The sequence below is a fragment of the Xyrauchen texanus genome, chromosome 26 (assembly GCF_025860055.1).
Source record: "Xyrauchen texanus isolate HMW12.3.18 chromosome 26, RBS_HiC_50CHRs, whole genome shotgun sequence".
NCBI lineage: Eukaryota > Metazoa > Chordata > Actinopteri > Cypriniformes > Catostomidae > Xyrauchen > Xyrauchen texanus.
The window spans coordinates 31,660,826-31,682,258 of NC_068301.1; the positions used below are offsets into that span (position 1 = coordinate 31,660,826).

A 21,433-nucleotide genomic window follows, 5' to 3' on the forward strand; every position below is an offset into this window, starting at 1 on the left:
GTTTCGTTAATTAGCCAGCTGATTACCGCCCACTTATAACGTCTGCTTTTCAGCCAAGTAGTTACGCCCACTGATCGAACGTCATGTTACGTAATTAATATTCATAAGCTAAGCCTTCAGCGTAGTGAGATTCGTAAAAACTGCTTTGAGAGAAAAGAAGCGATGATGTCATATGTGAAAACGTACCCCACTCCCCCTAGTGAGCCGCGCTGATTTGTCTTTCTCATTTTTGTTCTGCAGAAGTTTTGAGAAGTGACTGAGAAAGACCGCGGACCAGAGTTCAGATAAAGTGACACACGATCTCGCAGGATTACCTTTACCCCATCTTTAAAGAGAATATTGGACGTTTACTAACGGGACGGGGTTTTTGAATCGAGCCCCTCATCCTGGACGGGCTGAAAACTTTCAACCGAGCAAAATGAACCAGAGCTTTAATAATAAATCGCAGTCTTTGCGTAGCTTAAACATGAACGCAGTGGAAGTAAAAAGCAAGGTAAGTGTTCAATAAATGCCATGCACGAGAAATATGCGTTCATATTCGATGTTGTATATGTTTAGTTGGGAAAAGTATGGATTGCTAACTTTGGTTAGCCCATGTCAAGCCAGTATTAAATACCCTAAAAAATTCCTGATCATTTTGTTTTGACTCCAGTAGATTTGGTCACTGCACATAACTGTTTTTGTGCTTGAACTGTCACGTTAATGGATATATTTTTTTAAATTCCCCCCGAAGCATACATACTATAGTTGGATTGAAGTTGTCTGCGAATGTTTCAGTAATGTTTCTGTTCAGCATGAGGCTTTCATATGGAGATTTCTTCTCCTGCCCGTGTGCTGCATACTATTTCCTTAAGGTTTTGTGACAGTTGGATGAATTGATACTTTTGTTATTTACCCCATATAGTCTTACACTGTAGATTCACTTTAAACAACTTATTTTTAAGATCCGTCTGTCTGTCCACTTTTTAATTTCTCTCTGGCTATCTGTGTCTGCCTAACGTCCACCTTTCTCTGACTGACTGACCATTCTTTCCTGTCTGTCTTTATCTATCTGTCTGTCCGTCCGTCTGTTGTCTGACCACTCTTTCATATGTCTCTGTCTATCTGATCACTCTGTCTGTCTATCTGTCTGTCTGTCTATTACTTCTGTCTGTGTGTGTCTGTCTGATCACTGTGTGTGTCTGTCTGATCACTGTGTGTGTCTGTCTGATCACTTAGATAGCTAGCTATCTATCTATCTATCTATCTATCTATCTATCTATCTATCTATCTATCTATCTATCAATCAGACCACTCTTTAATTTGTTTCTTGTCTATCTGACCTGATCTGTCTGTCTGTCTGTCTGTCTATTACTTATGTCCGTATGTGTCTTGTCTGTCAGATCACTCCGATCTATCTACAGTTAAAGTCAGAAGTTTACATGCACCATAGCCGAATAAATTTAAACACTATTTTAAGAATGTGAAATGTCTGAATAATAGTAGAGATAATTATTTATTTCAGCTTTTATTTCTTTCATCACATTCCCAGTGGGTCAGAAGTTTACATACACTTTGTTAGTATTTGGTGGCATTTTCTTTAAATTGTTTAACTTGGGGCAAACGTTTTGGGTAGTGTTCCACAAGCTTCTCACAAAGTTGCTGGAATTTTGGCCCATTCCTCCAGACAGAACTGGTGTAACTGAGTCAGGTTTTTAGGCTTCCTTGCTAGCACACACTTTTTTAGTTCTGCTCACAAATTTTATATTGGATTTAGGTCAGGGCTTTGTGATGGCCACTCCAATACCTTGACTTTGTTGTCCTTAAGCCATTTTGCCACAACTTTGGAGGCATGCTTGGGGTTATTTTCCATTTGGAAGACCCATTTGCGACTGAGCTTTAACTTCCTGGCTGTTGTCTTGAGATGCTGCTTCAATAGATCCACATAATTGTCCTTCCTCATGATGTCATCTATTTTGTGAAATGCACCAGTCCCTCCAGCAGCAAAGCACCTCCACAACTTGATGCTGCCACCCCTATGCTTTACGGTTTAGATGGTGTTCTTCAGCTTGCAAGCCTCATCCTTTTTCCTCCAAACATAACAATGGTCATTATGGCCAAACAGTTTCATCAGACCAGAGGGCATTTCTCAAAAAAAGTAAGATATTCGTCCTCATGTGCACTTACAAACTGTAATCTGGCTTTTTTATGGTGGTTTTGAAGCAGTGGCTTCTTTCTTGCTGAGCAGCCTTTCAGGTAATGTCGATAAGGACTCGCTTTACTGTGGATATAGATACTTGTCTACCTGTTTCTTCCAGCATCTTCACAAGGTCCTTTGCTGCTGTTCTGAGATTGAGTTGCACTTGTTGCACCAAACTATGTTCATCTCTAGGAGACAGAATGTGTCTCCTTCCTGAGCAGTATGATGGCTTCATGGTCCTATGGGGTATAAACTTGCATACTATTGTTTGTACAGATGAACTTGGGTACCTTCAGTCCTCTGGAAATTGCTCCGAAGGATGAACCAGAATTTTTTCTGAAGTCTTTGCTGATTTCTTTTGATTTTCCCATGATGTCAAGCAAAGAGGCACTGAGTTTTGAAGGTAGTCCTTAAAATACATCCACAGGTACCCCTCCAATTGACTCCAGTTAACCAATTAGCTTATCAGAAGCAAACTGCATAAAGGCTTGACATCATTTTCTGGAATTGTCCAAGCTGCATAAAAGCACAGTTAACTTGGTGTATGTAAACTTCTGACCCACTGGAATTGTTAGACATTCAATTAAAAGTTAAACAATCTGTCTGTAAACAACTGTTGGAAAAATTACTTGTGTCATGCACAAAGTAGATGTCCTAAATGACTTGTCAAAACTATAGTTTGCTAATTTTAAATCTGTGGAGTGGTTATAAGATGAGTTGAAATGACTTCAACCTAAGTGTATGTAAAATCTGTCTGTCTGTCTGTCCACTCTAATTTCTCTTTGTCTATTCGATCACTCTTTCTGTGTGTGTCTGTCCCATCCATCCATCCACCCATCCATCCACTGTCTGTCTGACCACTCCTTAATTTGTCTGTCTATATGATTAGTCTGTCTGTCTAACTATTACTTCTGTCTGTGTGTCTGTCTGATCACTTTCACATCCATCCATCCATCCATCCATCCATCCATCCATCCATCCATCCATCCATCCATCCATCCATCCATCCATCCATCCATCCATCCATCCATCCATCCATCCATCTCTTGTATAGTTCTGTCTATCATAATAGTTCCCATGAAGAATAGTATGGGTTCTATTTATTTTTGGTGATGATATATCTGTTATCACTCAAAGCAGGGTCATACAGATTTTTCAAATAATTGCTCTGTTTGCCTGAGGTAATGCCTGACTGACAAAGCTTCAACCAACCATTCACAAATAGAAATCACTCTTTGTCTATCACCGCTTCCATTTATGGTGATGTGGACTCAGTTGATCATACAGCTGTTGCTGCCAAGCTGATCCTGTATCCCTGTAGCTATCAAAGTGCTGTCATTTGAGTCCATTGGACCTGGATGATTTGCTGCACATATCTGCCTTTATATTTTAGTTGTGTATAATGTTTTTAGCACATTTTAATTATTATTATTATTATTATTTTATATAAAAGCATTAACCAGTTAACATTTAAAGCCTAAATTTAAAATTAAGTGATAGTGGCCAAAGATACTCTGCTGTCTATTGTGAGATCTTGGACCAGACACATTTTAGAATGTGGTTATGGATGTGATAGTCCTAATTGCTGGAATGTGTTGGCTACGTGCCCGAATGCAGACTCCATTGCTGTGGTCTGATTGTTCACCTCTATTATTCAACCATGTTCTAATTCATAACAGTGGCTGAAAGGCCCTGCTACTGTTGTCATTGAAAGGAGCCACTGTGTTGTGTCTGTGAAGACATGAGGGCCCCATTAATTTTCCCCCTCTCTTTGAGGAGCCTGATACTTCCATTTTAATTTTGGAGTGGTGCAGATCAACCTTCTTGCCCAATGAAACTTGAAAGAACCAGTAATTGTCGTAAGTGGAACCCCCCCAGCAAAAACAATGATGGAGGAATGTGTGAAACTAAAACCTGCAAGGCAAGAATGCAAGCGTGAATGTTGACCTGAAATCAAAGTTGCACTTGTTATCCAAGATCTCCCAACAGTGATGGTTGGTACATTGCGTATTAACCACATTTGTGTCAACAACACAAAGGATGTAGTCATGTTCACCAATCATGCACTGACTCACCATTTTGACGTCACTTATGTTTTAGTATCGCACAATTCCTGTATCTCGAAGTCAAGAAAAGGGTTGTTCTGAGGAATTCTGTTGTTGATAAGAGTGTTTGAGGGGGTTTCTGAAGTACACCATGTTGCAGTGTTATTTTGTTTGGAGCTGTTTTTCTAAAACACTTCATATCTAAAGAAAGCCCACTGATGTGTCTAGGGCTTTGAATGTCTTCCAGAAGCACACCCCCTTCTGCTATTTCACTGCCAAATTTTCCACTGATGTAGCTCGATTTTAATAGGAAATACACAGTTGGAAAACTCTACTGACACTTGATAAGATTTCATTTTGGGTACTGTTTAATGTCAGACAAGTATGTAGCATAAAGAGCTGTAGCTCTCTATTGGCTCTAGCTTCTTGTTTTGACTTGCCTGAACCTGTCAAGGTCTGTGGACTGGGGAAAAATGTTCGCTGTCATAAGATTTAGAGATTTTGAAAATTGGGTTAGATTTGGCTCTGTTGAGACCCGTATTCTCAATGACCCGAGGTCATGTAATGCTTTTTGAGCAGCAGTGATCACAAGTTGTGCAAACAGCCATTGCACACAGCTTGAGTTTGCAAATGGATTACAGAAATATTACAACAATATTTAAAGAGTCATATCTTGGAAATGTAATTTTCCTTTTCAAGTTGCTCATTGTATGTATTGTAGCACGTTCCTGGTAAATTAAAAGAGGTGCTAAAACAATTACTTGTATGCCGTGTAAGATGACAGATTATATTGTGCATTTAAAAAGTATTCAGACTCCTTCATTTTTATTCCACGTTTCGTGATGTTGCAGCCTTATGCTAAAATGTTTTTTTTTTTTTCACATCAATCTACACTCCATACTATGGATGGGCGATAGGACAATGTTATCAGATATCGACAATGTGTTGCAAAGGTCCGATGCTCTTTGCGACACTCATTGACAGACGATGATCGACAATATAGAGAAATGTAAAAACAATGGATCTGGGAAATAAATAAATATATTAAACAGTAGCCCATGGTGTGAAACTAGCACCCGCCACCCGCAAAATGCAACAAGGATGAATCCAGTTTGCAAGCACCTCGTCCAAATGTATTTCATGCACAGGTAATTTTGCTCATCTACCTGCAATAAGTGGGTGACCTGTAAGACGTCTTGGAGTGACACATGATAAGAAATGCTGTTAGTCACAAAGACAGGCGCTTGAAGAAACACACTTTATTTTAGTTTTAAGAACAGACAAAAGAAAAGCCATCAGTGCTGGTTCCTGATTTGCTGTTTGTTCAGAAGCGTGCACTGCAAGCCTGTCTCATGGAACAAGCGCATGTAAAGAGTTTTCACTCTTTTTTTCCTGTTTCATTTGTCTGAAAACTGTTTTCAAGAACAATGTCGTCTTTTAGAATGTTGCCAATTATCTCCAATCATCTCGGGAGGTGCTGTGAGTTTAGTTAGCTTTATTTCCATGCGGTTATCATGCATTGTGAACGCAACTCTGCAAGTTCAGTTATATATATATTTTTGGATTAAAGAAACAAAGAAGAAGGCGATTAAGTCATTGTGGCAGGGCGGAGGGTGGAGGGCAGGGCCGGGTGGTGATTCTACACACCTGGTCCATTATCAGGCTAATCAAGCCTCTGAGAGGGATAAAGGCCGACTGCGGAAGATGGTGCGGGAGGGAGAGCTAGTTTACGAGCATGTCCGTCGTGTGTGTTTGAACCGTTGGAGATGGTAAATGTTTAAATAAGGGTTTTTTTTTGTTTGTTTTTATCACTTAGTTATTTTATTGCTTTTTTTGTTTAGTTTAAAGTGCAATTTGAATTTAGAAAAATTTAAAGCAAATCAATAAAGCAATATTTTGCTGAGCATCTGGAACCTTTTGAATTTGACACAGAATTATTTGCTTTAGGTGCTATGTGAAATCAAACTAAATGCAGTTTAATTAACACCGTATTTCTATAGCACTAGTTATAATATCCAGAGTAGTGTTGTCAGAAGTACCGGTAGATCGGTACCAAGTCCATTCTAAAATAAAAAGATGTAATGATACTAGTGTTTCTGCAGTGCTGAGCAACGACTCCAGTACAAGCACACAGTATGACTGACACACGGCTGCTTTAAAATGCTCATTTTGAGCACTTGCTCTGTTACTCCTTACACTCAAATAGACAATTTATCAAATTAAAATCATGACATGTCCTAGTGTGATTTATTATACAGCTAAAGGCTGCAATCTTTGTGTGGATGAGCTGCATACTTTGAATGAATGTACTTTTACACTGGAAACTCCACAGGCATTGATAGTCACTCACATTGTTTAAAATGACAAAGCAGAGCACTAATCTAGTGTGAACCATACAGCACATGTAAAATATGTATTTCTATAATTAAATCACAGCAGCATTTGTGCTTTAATCTCAACTCAACTTTATTTATAAAGCATTTAAAACAACAGGGTTGACCAAAGTGCTTCACAGTAATAAAATGTAAAAAATAAAATGTAAAAATGACCATATACACAAACACCAGTAATCTAAAATACAAACAGTCCAAAACTGTGTCCTACATTTCATTTGTCAGACTCAAAGTTCAGTGTAAAGAGATGAGATTTCAGATATGATTTAATCCAGAAAGTGAAGCTTCAGCAAAAAAATACACATCATAATAAAAGCACGTTTCAAAATATAAGCTAGAGACCTGAAATTGAAGACATTGTTACAGAAATACATTACAACTATAGTAAAATGTAATATTCACTGTAATTATAATAATACTGTAATAATAATAGTAATAAAAATAACTAAGAAATATATCACAAGCTAGTCTGTTGAGTTGAGCTGTTGAATAGAAGTTTGGCAAAACAATGCAATGACATGTTGGAAAGTTCTATTTTCACTTGTTAAATTTTAAAGGGCACCTATTATGCCCCTTTTCACAAGATGTCATTTAAATCTTTGGTGACCCCAGAATGTGTCTGTGAAGTTTCAGCTCAAAATACCCTACAGATCATTTATTATACAATGTTAAAAATGCAAATATTTGGGTGGGAATAAAAAACTAGCTGTTGTAGAGTTTTTTCAGCAGATTTGCAACGATGGTTGAGCAGCACACACACACACACACACACACACAAATACTGTTACAATGTTTGCTATGCACTATAACGAAACAACACACACAAATAAACATGTCCGTCAACAGTCGTGGGCGGGACCTGTACAAAGTGACGTCACTTTGTACAGAATCTGCGAACAGCTTGTTCTGAGACAGTGCTTATGATTAATGGGGATTAAAAAAAGGACTGGGTGGATTTTTATCATTATTGGGTGGTTGTGTACACACACTGCCAACACACATTTATGTTCTAAGACTTTAAGACAACTTTAAGAATTAATTGGTTAGACACCATTTTGATGATTTAATTAAACTCTAAAACATGGAGTTCTGGAAAATAGAAATAATTATAACTAAAAGGAAATCTAAAAGGATTTCTGGGCGCTACTTAAAAACACTTAAGCAATGCATCCTTGATTGAAAAACACATTAAGGAAACATGTATTTCTTTTAATTTATTATTTACATTGAAATTTAACTAGGATAAACGGGTGTGTTCAATAGCACATTGTCATATTAGCATATTTTTGCTAATTTACCAACTACTGAAGTTTTAGTACTGTGACAACACTAAACCTGACTACTCATGAGTAGACGACTTTAATGATTTAAGCTATATTTAGGAATATCTGAAGGCAAACAAGGCCAGTTTATGTCCAAATAAATAACTTATTTCCTCAACGATCATTCAAACAGAACATATTTTACACAGGAGGACAAATTTGTCCATTATTTTTCATAAGCCTTGGAGGACATTAAAAGCCCTTTGTTTACTTACCCTTTTCTTTACAGTGCAATGCCATAAGCATAGGTCATCTCTCATCTCCATCTGACCTGTATATGTTTTTTTTATTTACATAAAATAAAAGCTATATTACTATGAATGTAAATGCATGATATACAAAATATCATCTTATTATCTATCTATCTTCTACATTTTATTATTTTCTATTTTTGATATTAGGCAAACTGTTAGTCTCATTCACTTTCATTGTATGGAAATAAAGATGAATGAAAGTGAATGGTGACTAGGACTAACATTCAGCCTAACATCTCCTTTTGTGTTCCACAGAAGAGAGAAATGCATATTGTCTTGGAAGAACATATGGTTTGGTAATAATGACAGAATTTTCATTTTTGGGTGAACTATCCTTTTAACTAGCTTTAAAAGTATTTGCTAGAGGTATTAGCCAACAACAATATAAATGTAAGTTGGCATATGATTGCACGTCTTGCTGGAAAACAAATGACTGAGGAGGAGGATCATAATGGAGGTTGTATACAATACAAATAATTCCATCTGAATAAAACAAGAGGTAAGAACTGAGGTAAATAGTAGTCCCCTGGGAGATTTAAATTTTGGATGTTTTAGTTTGACAAGATTTATTAAATAGTTTACATTTTTGAACTTTTAGCCCACAACACTTTACAGTGCCATGTGTAACGCTGACACTTTACTCCATAGACTTCAATGTATTGGGCAATGCTGTGAAAGGGCCTTAAAGGTCAGAAAGAGGGCAAAAAATAGTCATGCAATAGTCAATTACGACGTTTTGTTCAAGAAACATTTGAGCAAAATTATCTGTGGGCTTCAAAGAAAAAATTATATAATATAACCTTTTTAATGCCATTTTTTCACAATTTTCCAAACTGCTTTCCTATGACTGAAATTGAGCAAACAGAGAAAGTGTATTTCAGAGCTCAAACGAAATATAATCATATTACAGAAATATCCTTTTCAGCTGGCTTGACGTTTCTGTAAACTCTGCCATGTGTCTTGGTCTTTTGTCAGTGAAATAGCACCTTTTAATTGCTCTCTAGTTATAATGATGAATAGGGTAAATTCTTACACTGATCGAAGAGTTATTTTCCAGTTCTTCACATTTTCACATGTAGTCAGCTTGATCATACGCCTGCCTCAGATTATATTTCTGCTGCATGCTTTTTTATTTCCTGTGTTGCTAATAACAGGCTGCCATTGGCTAATGTAGGACTCTCATTCTAAGGGCATAATTACAGCAGTAGAGCAACGCAGTCCACAAATGACTGCTGGGATGCTGCAGCCGCAACCACTTTTGCGAAAGACAAAGCAAGGCCTGTGTTTTCAGGCTGAATGGGGCGACCCACGCATTCAGTCAAGACTTGCATCTACATGGCAGTCACGTGATCAGAGATACAACCTCAGCTTGACCTCTTGTGGTGCATTGGGTGCCCATTATATGCTTCCAAGTTGGACATTCATTTCAAATAGTTTAACACAATCATTTCTGTGCAGAATGTTATGTGCATTTCTTAATTAGTTAATTTAGGTTGGGAAGAAGAAATACTTGGTGGCCAATAAAGGTGCACTCAGTAATTCTAATCCAAAATGTTTTTTTGGTCAAATCCTGCATGTATCTCCCCACAGTCTAGCTAGGCTAGCTGCCCGTTATGTGGGTGGGCTGGAAAAAAAAATCTAGTATTTGTACACTGCTCCGGCTCTGAAAATGGGACAAAAACAAAGTGGAACAGACTGATCAACACAACACTACTCCAGCCAATCAACAGCAGGGGTGGTTCTTGCGCATGCACAGGATGGGGGGTGGGGGCAGAGCGAGAGGGAAATTCATGCAAACTTACTAATCTCCAAGGAGGACAAATGGCTGAGAAACAGACCAAGAGAAAAAGGTCAGACGAATATAAACTAAAAAATAAGAATTATGATAAGTCGAGGGCTATGAGCTGCGTCAACTTCGGCGAGGCTTTTCAGCAGTGCAGAGACCTCCGAGAGGTAAAAGGCTTGAAGACAGATGCAGAAGTTGCTCTTTTTCTTCTCGATTGATGGGTAACATAAATTTTGCGATGTTTCACAGAACCCAAATATGCTGTTGTTGTGATGATTTAGTTGCAAGAGAGTTGTGAGTGTCTGTAGCTGATGTGCGTAAAACCGTCTCCTGTGCATTAATTTGAGGGCAGAGTTTCCAAAAGAGCAATGAAGGGAGGGATGTTTTGTTTTGGCAGTTGAGTTCGAATATCAACAGTGTTTCTCAGGAATCGCTGAGTGCACCTTTTAAGGTGTAGCGTAATATTGGTTTTAAATACAAATTATTAAAAAAAATTAGGGAGTGAACTACAATCCCATGAAGTTTTGCAAATGACATAATCAACAAATTTTTTTAGAAAAACATAAAACTGTTTATATAATGTTAAGTACAGAAACAATACATTTTAAGATTATTGCAAATTGTTTAGATAAATTCAGATTATTCATGTACAAATATATAAGTAATCGAGTGTAGGGAGACCGACACAATTTCGGCATTTGAAGTGTGTTTATTGGGAGTGGCCAGTCGCAGCAGAGCACTTTTGGTGGGCTTTGTTTGACAGATGGTTCAGCAGAAATATTTCATCGATTAACATCCTCTGAGCTCATTGTAGGTCTGTCTTTAAAGGTTTATTATTTAGCGTTAATAATCAATTACCCAATGGAATCTTTACTTTCGTTCAGAACCGGATTGTTGCACTCTCTAACAGGAAGTTTGTAGCTTCGAATCCATTAATTACTATCACCATTGTGTCTTTGAGTATGGCACTCAATGCCATGTAAGTTTATTTGCCGTAGTTCCATATGGACATCACAGTAAAGTTGCGGAAACCAATCCCACCAGCGTCGTGTGGCGATTTCACATTTGGAAAGAGATGGTAATGTGTTTTGAGAGTAAGGATATTTTGTCTTGCCCACCTGCGCTACTCGGCTGCAGAAAATGTTCTGAAAGTGACAGGGTGACATCCGTTGGTTTGCATTGTTGTCGAGATTTATTTTGCTTACTCATCAACCTGTATTGTGGTTCATTCTATTGTGTCCCTGTTTCCTCATTTCAAACAGCAGAACTGGCAAGTTCATAACCGCTTAGCAGAGTGAACGGTTCCTTTCCGCATGTGGAAACCTGTTAGAGCCTAGCAAAATAACTCTTTATCTCTCAATGTCAGTGTTATTTGGTTCCTGACATGTTTTGTTTAAAGGCTTTATGTATTTAGGGACTAATAAGTGAAAACAAGAAGCTTTGTGAAAGTAAGACATATTATGTCTACCTTCAGTTTCAGGTTAACATTGTGCAGATGATGTTGGTTTGATTTAACCCTGAGTTTCCTTGTCTTGCATATAAGCTGCTCTAGATGCTAGTAGACCTGGAAATTTGGAATTTCTGTAATTTTGTAATTGTGTTTTGCAGGCCTGGAAATTAGTATTAAATCATGTAAAAGTGAAGGAAATTTCTAAAGTGAATATTAATGTTTCCAGTTATGCTCTGCTCTAAAATATTTAATAGACATATAATGATGTCTGATTTTTGAGGGAATCGTTCTTTTGAGTCCGTTCCTTTCAATGGATCGGTCAGAATCTTACAAATCTCTCGCTATGATTCTTTAGCAAAACAGTCTGAATTTGAATGATTTTTAAAAATCCTTATCCTGTAGTCACAAATGACTGGAAAGGTCATGGAAAAGTCATGGAAATTCATTGTCATATATGGAGTTGATCATGTTAAGTCAAACTAGTAGTGACATTTCATTGCAATGTTTGGTAGCAGCATACAGACTTCTTCTTTTCTTTTGTAGTATGGGGCAGAGTTCCGAAGGTTTTCAGTGGATCGTCTAAAACCTGGCAAATTTGATGAGTTCTACAACCTCATCATGACCATCCACCGGATCGCAAACATGGAGGTGATGATCGGATATGCTGACATCCACGGAGATCTCCTTCCCATCAATAATGACGAGAACTTCTGCAAGGCTGTGTCTACCGCACACCCTCTGCTGCGAATCTTCATACAAAAACAAGGTACAATCTCTCTCACTCCTCATGCTTTCCTCCCACATCCCTTTGTCTGTGTCCTAGATTTGCCTTGCATTGTTTCTTCAAGGTGGATGTTACTGCTTTATTTGAAGCATTGTCTCTTTGTCTGTGGTTGTTTTTGGTGTAGGAGAACATTAGAATGAGTCAAACAGAGAAGTCAGTCAAAAATTGAGATGCCTGGAGAATCATTTTGAAATTGTTTTGTGACACTTAACGTTGAATCGAATCTTGGTGTATTCCCACCTCCAGTCACTTTATGGTTAAAACTCAACAGAATGTAGCATATGAATTCAGTGCATAAAGTATTTACAGAGCGATCCAAGGATACACAGCCTACAATTTCTCTGCCTCATCCTGTGGTTAGGCAAAAATACAGGGTAAACACAGTCATGTGATTGTATATAGTGTTCTTTATGCATAGATATATATACACACAAATGGACAAAAATAACGTCCTCAATGTGGCCCCATGTGCAGCTATTATGTTGTCACATTTTCCCTTGCGTGGGCCAGTACACACTGATCTGTATGTTTCTACAGGAATGACGGCTTGTTTTGATGGTAGGGAAGAGAGTGACCGTTCTTTCCTGTAGCGAGACTCCGACTCTTCCTTTAAATCCCAATGCAGCCGTAAAGACAAATCAGTTTCCTGTAGCCAAACTGATAAAATGTCTGTGTGTGCTGTTAAATATTTGGGCCAGTCCTGTGTTTGTTTAGGTGCCAGCTAATGACTTAATTTCAGCTGCAAAATTTGCTTACAAAAACTTGGTTACTTGTAGTCATGTTTAAGTGTGTAGAACCTGGTAAAGAACTACATTACCCATGATCCTGAAAAGGAAAGCTCCACCAATCAGAGAAATGTGGCCAACAAAGCATGCCAAAAGAGCTATGCAGTGACCGCCCACTCCCATGAGATAATGAATGAGCACTATGAATGAGATAATCGAGTCTCCCTACACTCTCAAACTACACATATATTTGTAAGTATCTGAATATTTTGTAATACAGTTAAAATATATTGTTTCTGTACTTATAATCTAATATTTTTGCCATTGTTTTTAATTTATGTAATTCACAATGTTTCATGTGATTGTAGTTCATGAAATACGCTAAGTACAGTTTTTTTTCAAATAGTCTTGTTTTAAATCAAAGTTTGTAATGATGTGATTCACCTCAGAGCTGGTTGGTTTGGTTAATGGCTTAGAACTCTGAAAATGAAGGACTTCATGAAATCTCTTTGGAAAAAGTGAATGGGGAAAATATTTCTGGAACCAAGACAGCTGAAAAAGTTAGCCGGCACTGTTGCGCTTTACGCCGGATTCACACATAAGGGGGTGTTAGCAACGCATTGCGTTTGGGCTTTCACATTAGCCACATCTCTTTTTTAGGTTCCTATGGCAAAGGCGGGCAGTCACATGCACTTGTTTATCAATGTACTTGGTCATGATTGGTTAATATATCAAAGCAGGCAAGTCAGTCCTCTCGGTGGTCTTTGGAACACTCTCGGGTTGGGTGGGCACCTATTTACTTTGTAAACATGCGACAAAAAAGTACAGCTCCTAACTACTTGAATGAGAAAGACTTAAATGTCCAAAAAGGTTGGTCAAGATGCAGACCTATAAATTGTAGTGTATAGTTGGTTCGGTTTAAATATTGTTTATTTATTTTTGCATCTTTTCTAAAAGATTCTGATTATTTTAGTTTTCTACTGCACTCAGAGACGCTGAGTTCAGCAGAGCCGTGTGGAAAAAATAGGCTCGGCGCTGAAACTATATGCCCACCTCGCTTCACCTCGCAACTCACACTTGCAATATGGAGGGTGTAATCTGTTAATATGGGTGCCGAAATGTAAATGCACTGCTCACGTCCTGCTCACGGAGGATATGTGAAACCGCCATTATTTAAGCTCTGTCAACAGCATCTGTGGCATTCTGTTGAGTACCACTGAAAATGTTGTCCCTCAGTTTGCAAAAATGAATGAAATTTGAGTTTACAGTAAAGCACTTGCAGTGGATCTTTATAAAGCCACAAAATGTAAACATTACATACACATTAACATGAGACTAATGTGATAGAATTGCTTACTAACCTTGTCTGTGCAAAGTATCAAATCTTTCAACTCCTGTCTTGACCATGCAAAGACAGTAAACCCAGTAATCTTTGCATGATATTTTCAAGGATTGCGGAAAGCACAGAAGAAAATCCACCCAGAGAAATTACATTGGTGACAAAAGCTAGATGTTCATCCACCTGAAATAGAAGTCCACTGCTTCAATTTAAGGTTCTGTCCACACTAAAACTTTTTTGTTTTAAAACACATTGATTTTGCTACGTTTACACTTCTCATCCACACAGGAATGCCATTTTCCTCCACCAAAAACTGAGACTTTTGAAAACTTTCTCCATAACCACATAATTTGGAAAAACGATAATATTAGAAAACTGAAAATGGAGTTTACTGATTAGGCTGGACGTGACCTGAAATTGCTTCAACAGAAATACAATTTTCACATTTAAGCTTTTTTTTTTTTTTTTTAACCCTGTGGAATGCTTTGCCTCATTGAATTCCATTGTTGGAGCATTGCTGCAGTTATGTAGAGCGTTTTCTAAAGTCAAAAGTTTTTTGAAGGAAAATGCTGTTTCATTGTGGATGAAATGCATAAACAACCTTATTGGTTGACCACTAGTTGTTATATAATTGGTGTGTGGATTATATGGATTATTATTTTGAATAAAGTGTGCTTGGCTGTTCATTTGTGGGTTGAGCTCTCTCTATTCTCAGAGGGACTGCTGTCTGTAGAATGCATGTCACAGAGAACCATCTCTCTGTTTGTTGGCATGGCAGGCATTTCACACAAACAAAAGAGCCATGTGAAAAGAGACAAACAGATAGAGAGAGGCACCTTAGCAGACAAGGCTTTGCTAATCTCTCCACAACCACACACAAAACTTCTCTAACCACACTTTTGAGATATGACCGCTTTAACATTTGCATACTTCACATATCTGCAGTTACACAACTGCAGTCCACTAATGCCTCAATGAAGACTTCATGCATAGTTAAACCCAAGAACTGGCTTTGAGCTGTTTACAGTAAATATTTTGTTTAGTACAATTAACAGATAATGCTGGTGACACTTTTGACACTATGCACAATTGAGTTTAGCAGACCTCATAAAGGACGATATAATGATATAATTAAAAGTAGTTACTTTCACAAATTACGTAATAGACCTTTACTCCCCTATATTCTATTACATAGTACACATTGAACATGTACTACAGAATTATTATTATTATTAATGGAAATTCTGTCATCATTCACCATCATGTTGTTCCAAACCCGTATGACTTTCTTTCTTCCATGCAACACAATATTGATATATTAGACAGAATGTTTGCATGAATCACTATTTACTTTCATTTAATGTTTTTTTTTTCTCCATATTTTGAAAGTGAATGGAGACTGTCAGTCCCTAACATTCTGTCTAACACATTTTGTGTTCCACATAATACAAAATGTCACTCTGGTTTGGACAACATGATGGTAGGGAAATTATGACAGAATATTAAATTATGGCTGAGCTATCACTTTAAAGAGATGGAAAAAATGGAAATTATCTCCTCATTTACTCACCCTCATGCCATCCCAGATGCGTATTAATTTCTTTATTCTGCTGAACACAAATTAAGATTTTTGGAAGAATATTTGAGCTCTGTAGGCCAAAATGTTGATGATCCAAAAAGCACATTAAGGCAGTATTAAAGTAATCCATAAGACTCCAGTTGTTAAATCAAGTCTTCAGAAGTGATATGATAGGTGTGTGTGAGAAACAGGTCAATATTTGTTATTTTTTGCTAAACACTCTTCTCCCTGCCCAAAAGGGGGCGATATGCAGAGAACAATGTGAATCGCCTAAAACACAAGAGGAATGTGAAAGTGATCTGTTTCTCATCCACACCTATCACATCGCTTCTGAAGATACTGATATTTAACCACTGGTGTCTTATGGATTACTTTCATGCTGACTTATGTTTGTTTGTTTAGCTTTAAAATGTTGCCACCCATTCACTTGCATTGTATGGACCTACAGAGATGAGATATTTTTCTTCATTTGAGTTCAGCAGAATAAAAAGTCATACACATCTGGGGTGGCATGAGGGTGAGTAAATAATGAGAATTTAGTTTGAACCATCACTTTAAAGACTCTTGTCAGATCTGGATGAATTTGTCAACAAGAGAGGTTTGGAAGCATTTCTAATAATTATTACAGTGAAAACATGAAAATGTCCCACAAGGACATTATATATAATGCTGAAATATACACCAAAGCAAGATCATGTTTTATTAAAGCCTACTTTAGCTATTTCATAGCTTTTAAAGTCCTGTGTGGATTCTTATTTCAGTGTAGTTACAGTTTTCAGCGTTGAAAGAATTTAAATCATTAGTTCTGTACCGCAGTACTGCCACTCTCCAAACGCAGAGTACGCAGGCTAGTGCTTAGAGCACCAACACCTGTTGCAGAACAATCGCTGTGTCTGAAACCGCCCCATCCACTATACAGTGCACTATTTCGAGTGTCCGCCATTTTGTAGGAGTGTCTGAATTCTGAGTGAGCCACTCTATTTTTGTTCACTCATTTTTACCAACAAAGCACTCTAATTTCGAGTGTACACTTGATGTACACATTTGACGAGGATCGATTGCCCATAATTCACCATGGGAAGATGTAGCAGCTGGGAGTTTACTGCTTCCTTCACTCCTGCAATGTTATATTTCATGCTGAATGTAGTAAATTACTTTTTGACAAATCATTACTTGATTCAAATAACATAATATCATATAGAGAGACAAAACATACAGATACATTTAAAAATGTACTCTTTATTTGATCAAATGTGTTTACTCTTTATATTAACACACAGTATGTATTAAAACTGGTAATCAGAATGAAGATTTATTGTATTAATATTTTATTTAATAAGAATAACAAGTAAGGCCCATGTATTTTACAATTTCATATGTGATGTTGTTTCTGTGACAGCCCCTGAGATCTGACATGTATTTGTGTATACGCCAGTGTCCGAATCACTCACTCATTTCGTTCACTCACTGCTGATATATAGTGCACTAACTGCCATTCACTATATAGGAAATAGTAAATGAGTGAATGATTTTGGACACAGCCACTCTCTTTACCATACGATCGCCTCGCACCTGCACATCTCACACACGCACGCCCTGTGCACCTCGCTGTGCACGTGCAGAAATGCTGTCTGTTCACGCTCCAGTTGTCAATCACTTGAATGGCAGAGCAAAATGAATATGTTTACACTCAACTTGGATGTTTACATAGATTTATACAGTTAATCTGCCTGAATAAGCTGTGATAGTTTACAGTACCCCCGCTAGGGCGTGGTGTAAATGCGTAAATATTGCTCCGGACAGGCTGGATTTGGGACAAAGCGCACTGATATATTGCTGCACTGATTTAAAAATGTACGCTTAAAACTGATGTCATATGAGCCCAGTTACAGAATCACCCTGAAAATGACTATCTAATTACACATGTTACGATTAGAGCCAAAACTTACCTCAGAGTGCTGCCTTAAATTGGAGCTGTGATTTTAATCATGAAATATCCACTTGTCTTGGTGTTTTATGAAGGCATTGTATGACGAAACTATAATTTTTTGCACTGTGTGACGCGAAGGAAGTGTTTCACTTTGAAGAGTTTGATGCTGCAGCAGTGATTGAGTGACAGTCTGTGACAGCAACTTCCGCTGTCATAAAAGTCCCATTGAATAATCTCTCAATAAATTCCACATGAACTCAAATTAAACCCAGTAATGTAACGACACAAACGCCACCAGTTGTAAAGTAAAAGTAAAAAAATTTCATTCGGAATTTACTTGAGTGAGAGTAAATGTACCCACTTTTAAACCTACTTTTTAGTTACTCAAGTAAATGTAACAGAGTAAATGTAACATGTTACTACCCACCTCTGATGACTAGATTACATTTTATGAAGAAGATTTAATAAATCCTCAGCAAGGACCATTAGTTAAATGTTTTGGTGACCGAAACATATTTTGTATATCACAGCTTATGCTGTTTTCGGAAAAATTAGTGGAATGTGGTCGAACCGTTCATGCACGTAAAGTTATTTTCCTCACGTCGGTTTGGCTTCGAATCATGGATTACGTAAGTCGTGTTTTCTTACAACAGCACAAGCTTTTAAGTTGTCAGCAGGATTCAGCAGTACTATTATGCTAATTAGTATCTTTGCACATAGCTCTGAGTGCCATTCAGCGCTCATAGTGACCATTGTGAATGTGGGACAATGAGGTGCTTTCTCACAGTTTTGCTATCTCTTAACCTTGGCGTGAGTAAGCCTGTGACAAGCAGTGTTCGCTGGGCTCCCAGCATTCATGTCACACATGAGTTACTGACATAGACACACTCACACAGATAGACGGTGAGTCAGAGCAGTGTAAATGACAAATTATATGCTGTCTTCATGTGCTATCTTAATTTTCATACTTCCCAATTCTGAAGTGGTCGCGTTCGCGTTCAGGAAACATGGACGATGCCTGTCATTCACTACAGTAACTGTACTCTCCTCCATCATGTTGAAAGTTTAGTTCCCATCTCTGCAACTCTGGTATCAACTAGAATTCCGAGTTTCCCACTTGAACTTCAAACCTTGCTGGTTCATTCATGTGCTCGGAACTCTTTATTACGATTTTTCCAAGTCCACTTGAAGGGCACTATACTAAAGTACAGGTATAGAACTTTAGAGGCCAAAACAACACTCAAACCACAAAATATGCAAATAGCCACAGGTTTATATATATATATATATATATATATATATATATATATATATATATATATATATACTGTTGAAGTCAGAAGTTTACATGGGAGATCAGCAGTTACAGAAATACTCAAACCAGCCCATCTGGCACCAACATTCATGCCATGCTCCAAATCATTGAGATCACATTGTTTCCCCATTCTGATGGTTGATATGAACATTAACTGAAGCTCCTGACACGTATCTGCATGATTTTATGCACTGCACTGCTGTCACATGATTGGCTGATTAGATAATCGCATGGATGATTGTTGGTGCCAGATGAGCTGGTTTGAGTATTTCTGTAACTGCTGATCTTCTGGGATTTTCACACACAACAGTCTCTAGAATTTACTCTGAATGGTGCCAAAAACAAAAAACGTCCAGTGAAGGGCAGTTCTGCGGACGGAAATGCCTTGTTGATGATAGAGGACAACAGAGAATTGCCAGACTGGTTCGTACCAACAAAGGTTCTACAGTAACTCAGATACTCGCTCTGTACAATTGTGGTAAAAAGAATGTAATCTCAGAATGTTATTCCGAGATGCGGGTTGGCGCTGTTTTGGCGGCACGTGGGGGACCTACACAATATTAGGAAGGTGGTTTTAATGTTGTGGCTGATCGGTGTGTGTGTGTGTGTGTGTGTGTGTGTGTGTGTGTGTGTGTGTGTGTGTGTGTGTGTGTGTGTGTGTGTGTGTAATACAGGGTTGGGAGGGTTACATTTGAAATATATTCCACTACAGATTACAGAATACATGCTGAAAAATGTAATTTGTAACATATTCCTTTAGATTACTCAAAGTCAGTAACTTATTATAAATACTTTGGATTACTTCTTCAGCACTTGTAGATTTTTTCACTTATTTTGACAATAAATCTCTGCCAGTACAGTAAGACAAAATACATGTTAAAAATACTTTCTCTGAAAAACCGAAATATCTTATGCAGTGTTGTTTCTAAAACTAGATAAATCAAATTGATCTTGTTTTAAGGATTTTTTGATATTTTTACAGGAAAACAATACAAAAATGATCAAGATTATGATTTTTGCCCTATTATCAAAGGTCTTACTAGAAAAAAAAGAAAAGTTTCATTGGGCACTTAAAGCACCTTACAGTCTAGCTGATCCCACAAATGCTCAATGGGGTTAATATCCATAACACTCTTTTCCAATTATCTGTTGTCCAATGTCTGTTTCTTTGCCCACTCTAACCTTAACCATATTAAAAGTGTCTTTTTCTTTGCAATTCTTCCCATAAGGCTGCACCCCTGAGTCTTCTCTGTACTGTTGTACATGAAACTGGTGTTGAGCAGGTAGAATTCAATGAAGCTGTCAGCTGAGGACATGTGAGGCATCTCTTTCTCAAACTAGAGACTCTGATGTACTTATCCTCTTGTTTAGTTGTACATCTGGCCTTCCACATCTCTTTCTGTCCTTGTTAGAGCCAGTTGTCCTTTGTCTTTGAAGACTGTAGTGGACACCTTTGTATGAAATCTTCAGTTTGTTTGGCAATTTCAATCATCATATAGCCAAAACAATGCCATTCAACCAAAACAATGATTCACTGATGAGTTTCTAGAGAAAGTTGTTTCGTTTTTTGCCATTTTTGACCTAATATTGACCTTAAGACATGCCAGTCTATTGCATACTGTGGCAACTCAAAAACAAACACAAAGACAATGTTAAGTTTCATTTAACTAACCAAATAGCTTTCAGCAGTGTTTGATATAATGCAATTGATTTTTCTAGTGGAGTGGTGGTGGTGTAGTGGTCTAAAGCACATAACTGTTAATCAGAAGGTTGCTGGTTTGATCCCCACAGCCACCACCATTGTGTCCTTGAGCAAGGCACTTAACTCCAGGTTGCTCTGGGGGGATTGTCCCTGTAATATGTGCACTGTAAGTCGCTTTGGATAAAAGTGTCTGCCAAATGCATAAATGTAAATATACTAGTACCAAATGATCAATTTAGCATGATTACTCAAGGATAAGGTTTTGGAGTGATGGCTGCTCGAAATAGGGCCTGTCTAGATTTGATCAAAAATGACATTTTTCAAATAAAAAGGTGCTGTTTTTACATCAGTAATGACCTGACTAGGGATGTAACCGTTTCAAGATTTCACAATATACCTTGGTTTTAAAACGGACGTTATCATATCATTTCAATCTTCTCATTGATGGTATTGCATGAAGATAAAGACAGATTTTTTTCAGAACTTTTCTAAAATCCAAATCAATTAAGACGGTTTAATTAAGATAGAATCTGCGAAATTTACACAGCATCATATAAACTTAGCTAATAAATATTTAAATTGCGCCTTCCTTACAGTGCATTTGACTGTCACTCAATTTTAAAGGTGACA

The 21,433-nt window shown here is 37.6% G+C and overlaps 1 protein-coding gene across 1 annotated transcript in view; it reads left to right on the forward strand.

Annotated features, from left to right (window-relative positions):
- The first annotated feature begins 213 nt into the window (after positions 1 to 213).
- Positions 214 to 21,433, forward strand: part of LOC127620034 (partitioning defective 6 homolog gamma-like) — a 52,649-nt gene continuing 31,429 nt past the window's right edge. The window contains exons 1-2 of the mRNA XM_052093106.1: positions 214 to 493; positions 11,973 to 12,195. Of these exons, the coding sequence (XP_051949066.1) occupies positions 419 to 493; positions 11,973 to 12,195 (298 nt within the window). The 5' untranslated portion in view covers positions 214 to 418. The remainder of the gene's footprint in view (positions 494 to 11,972; positions 12,196 to 21,433) is intronic.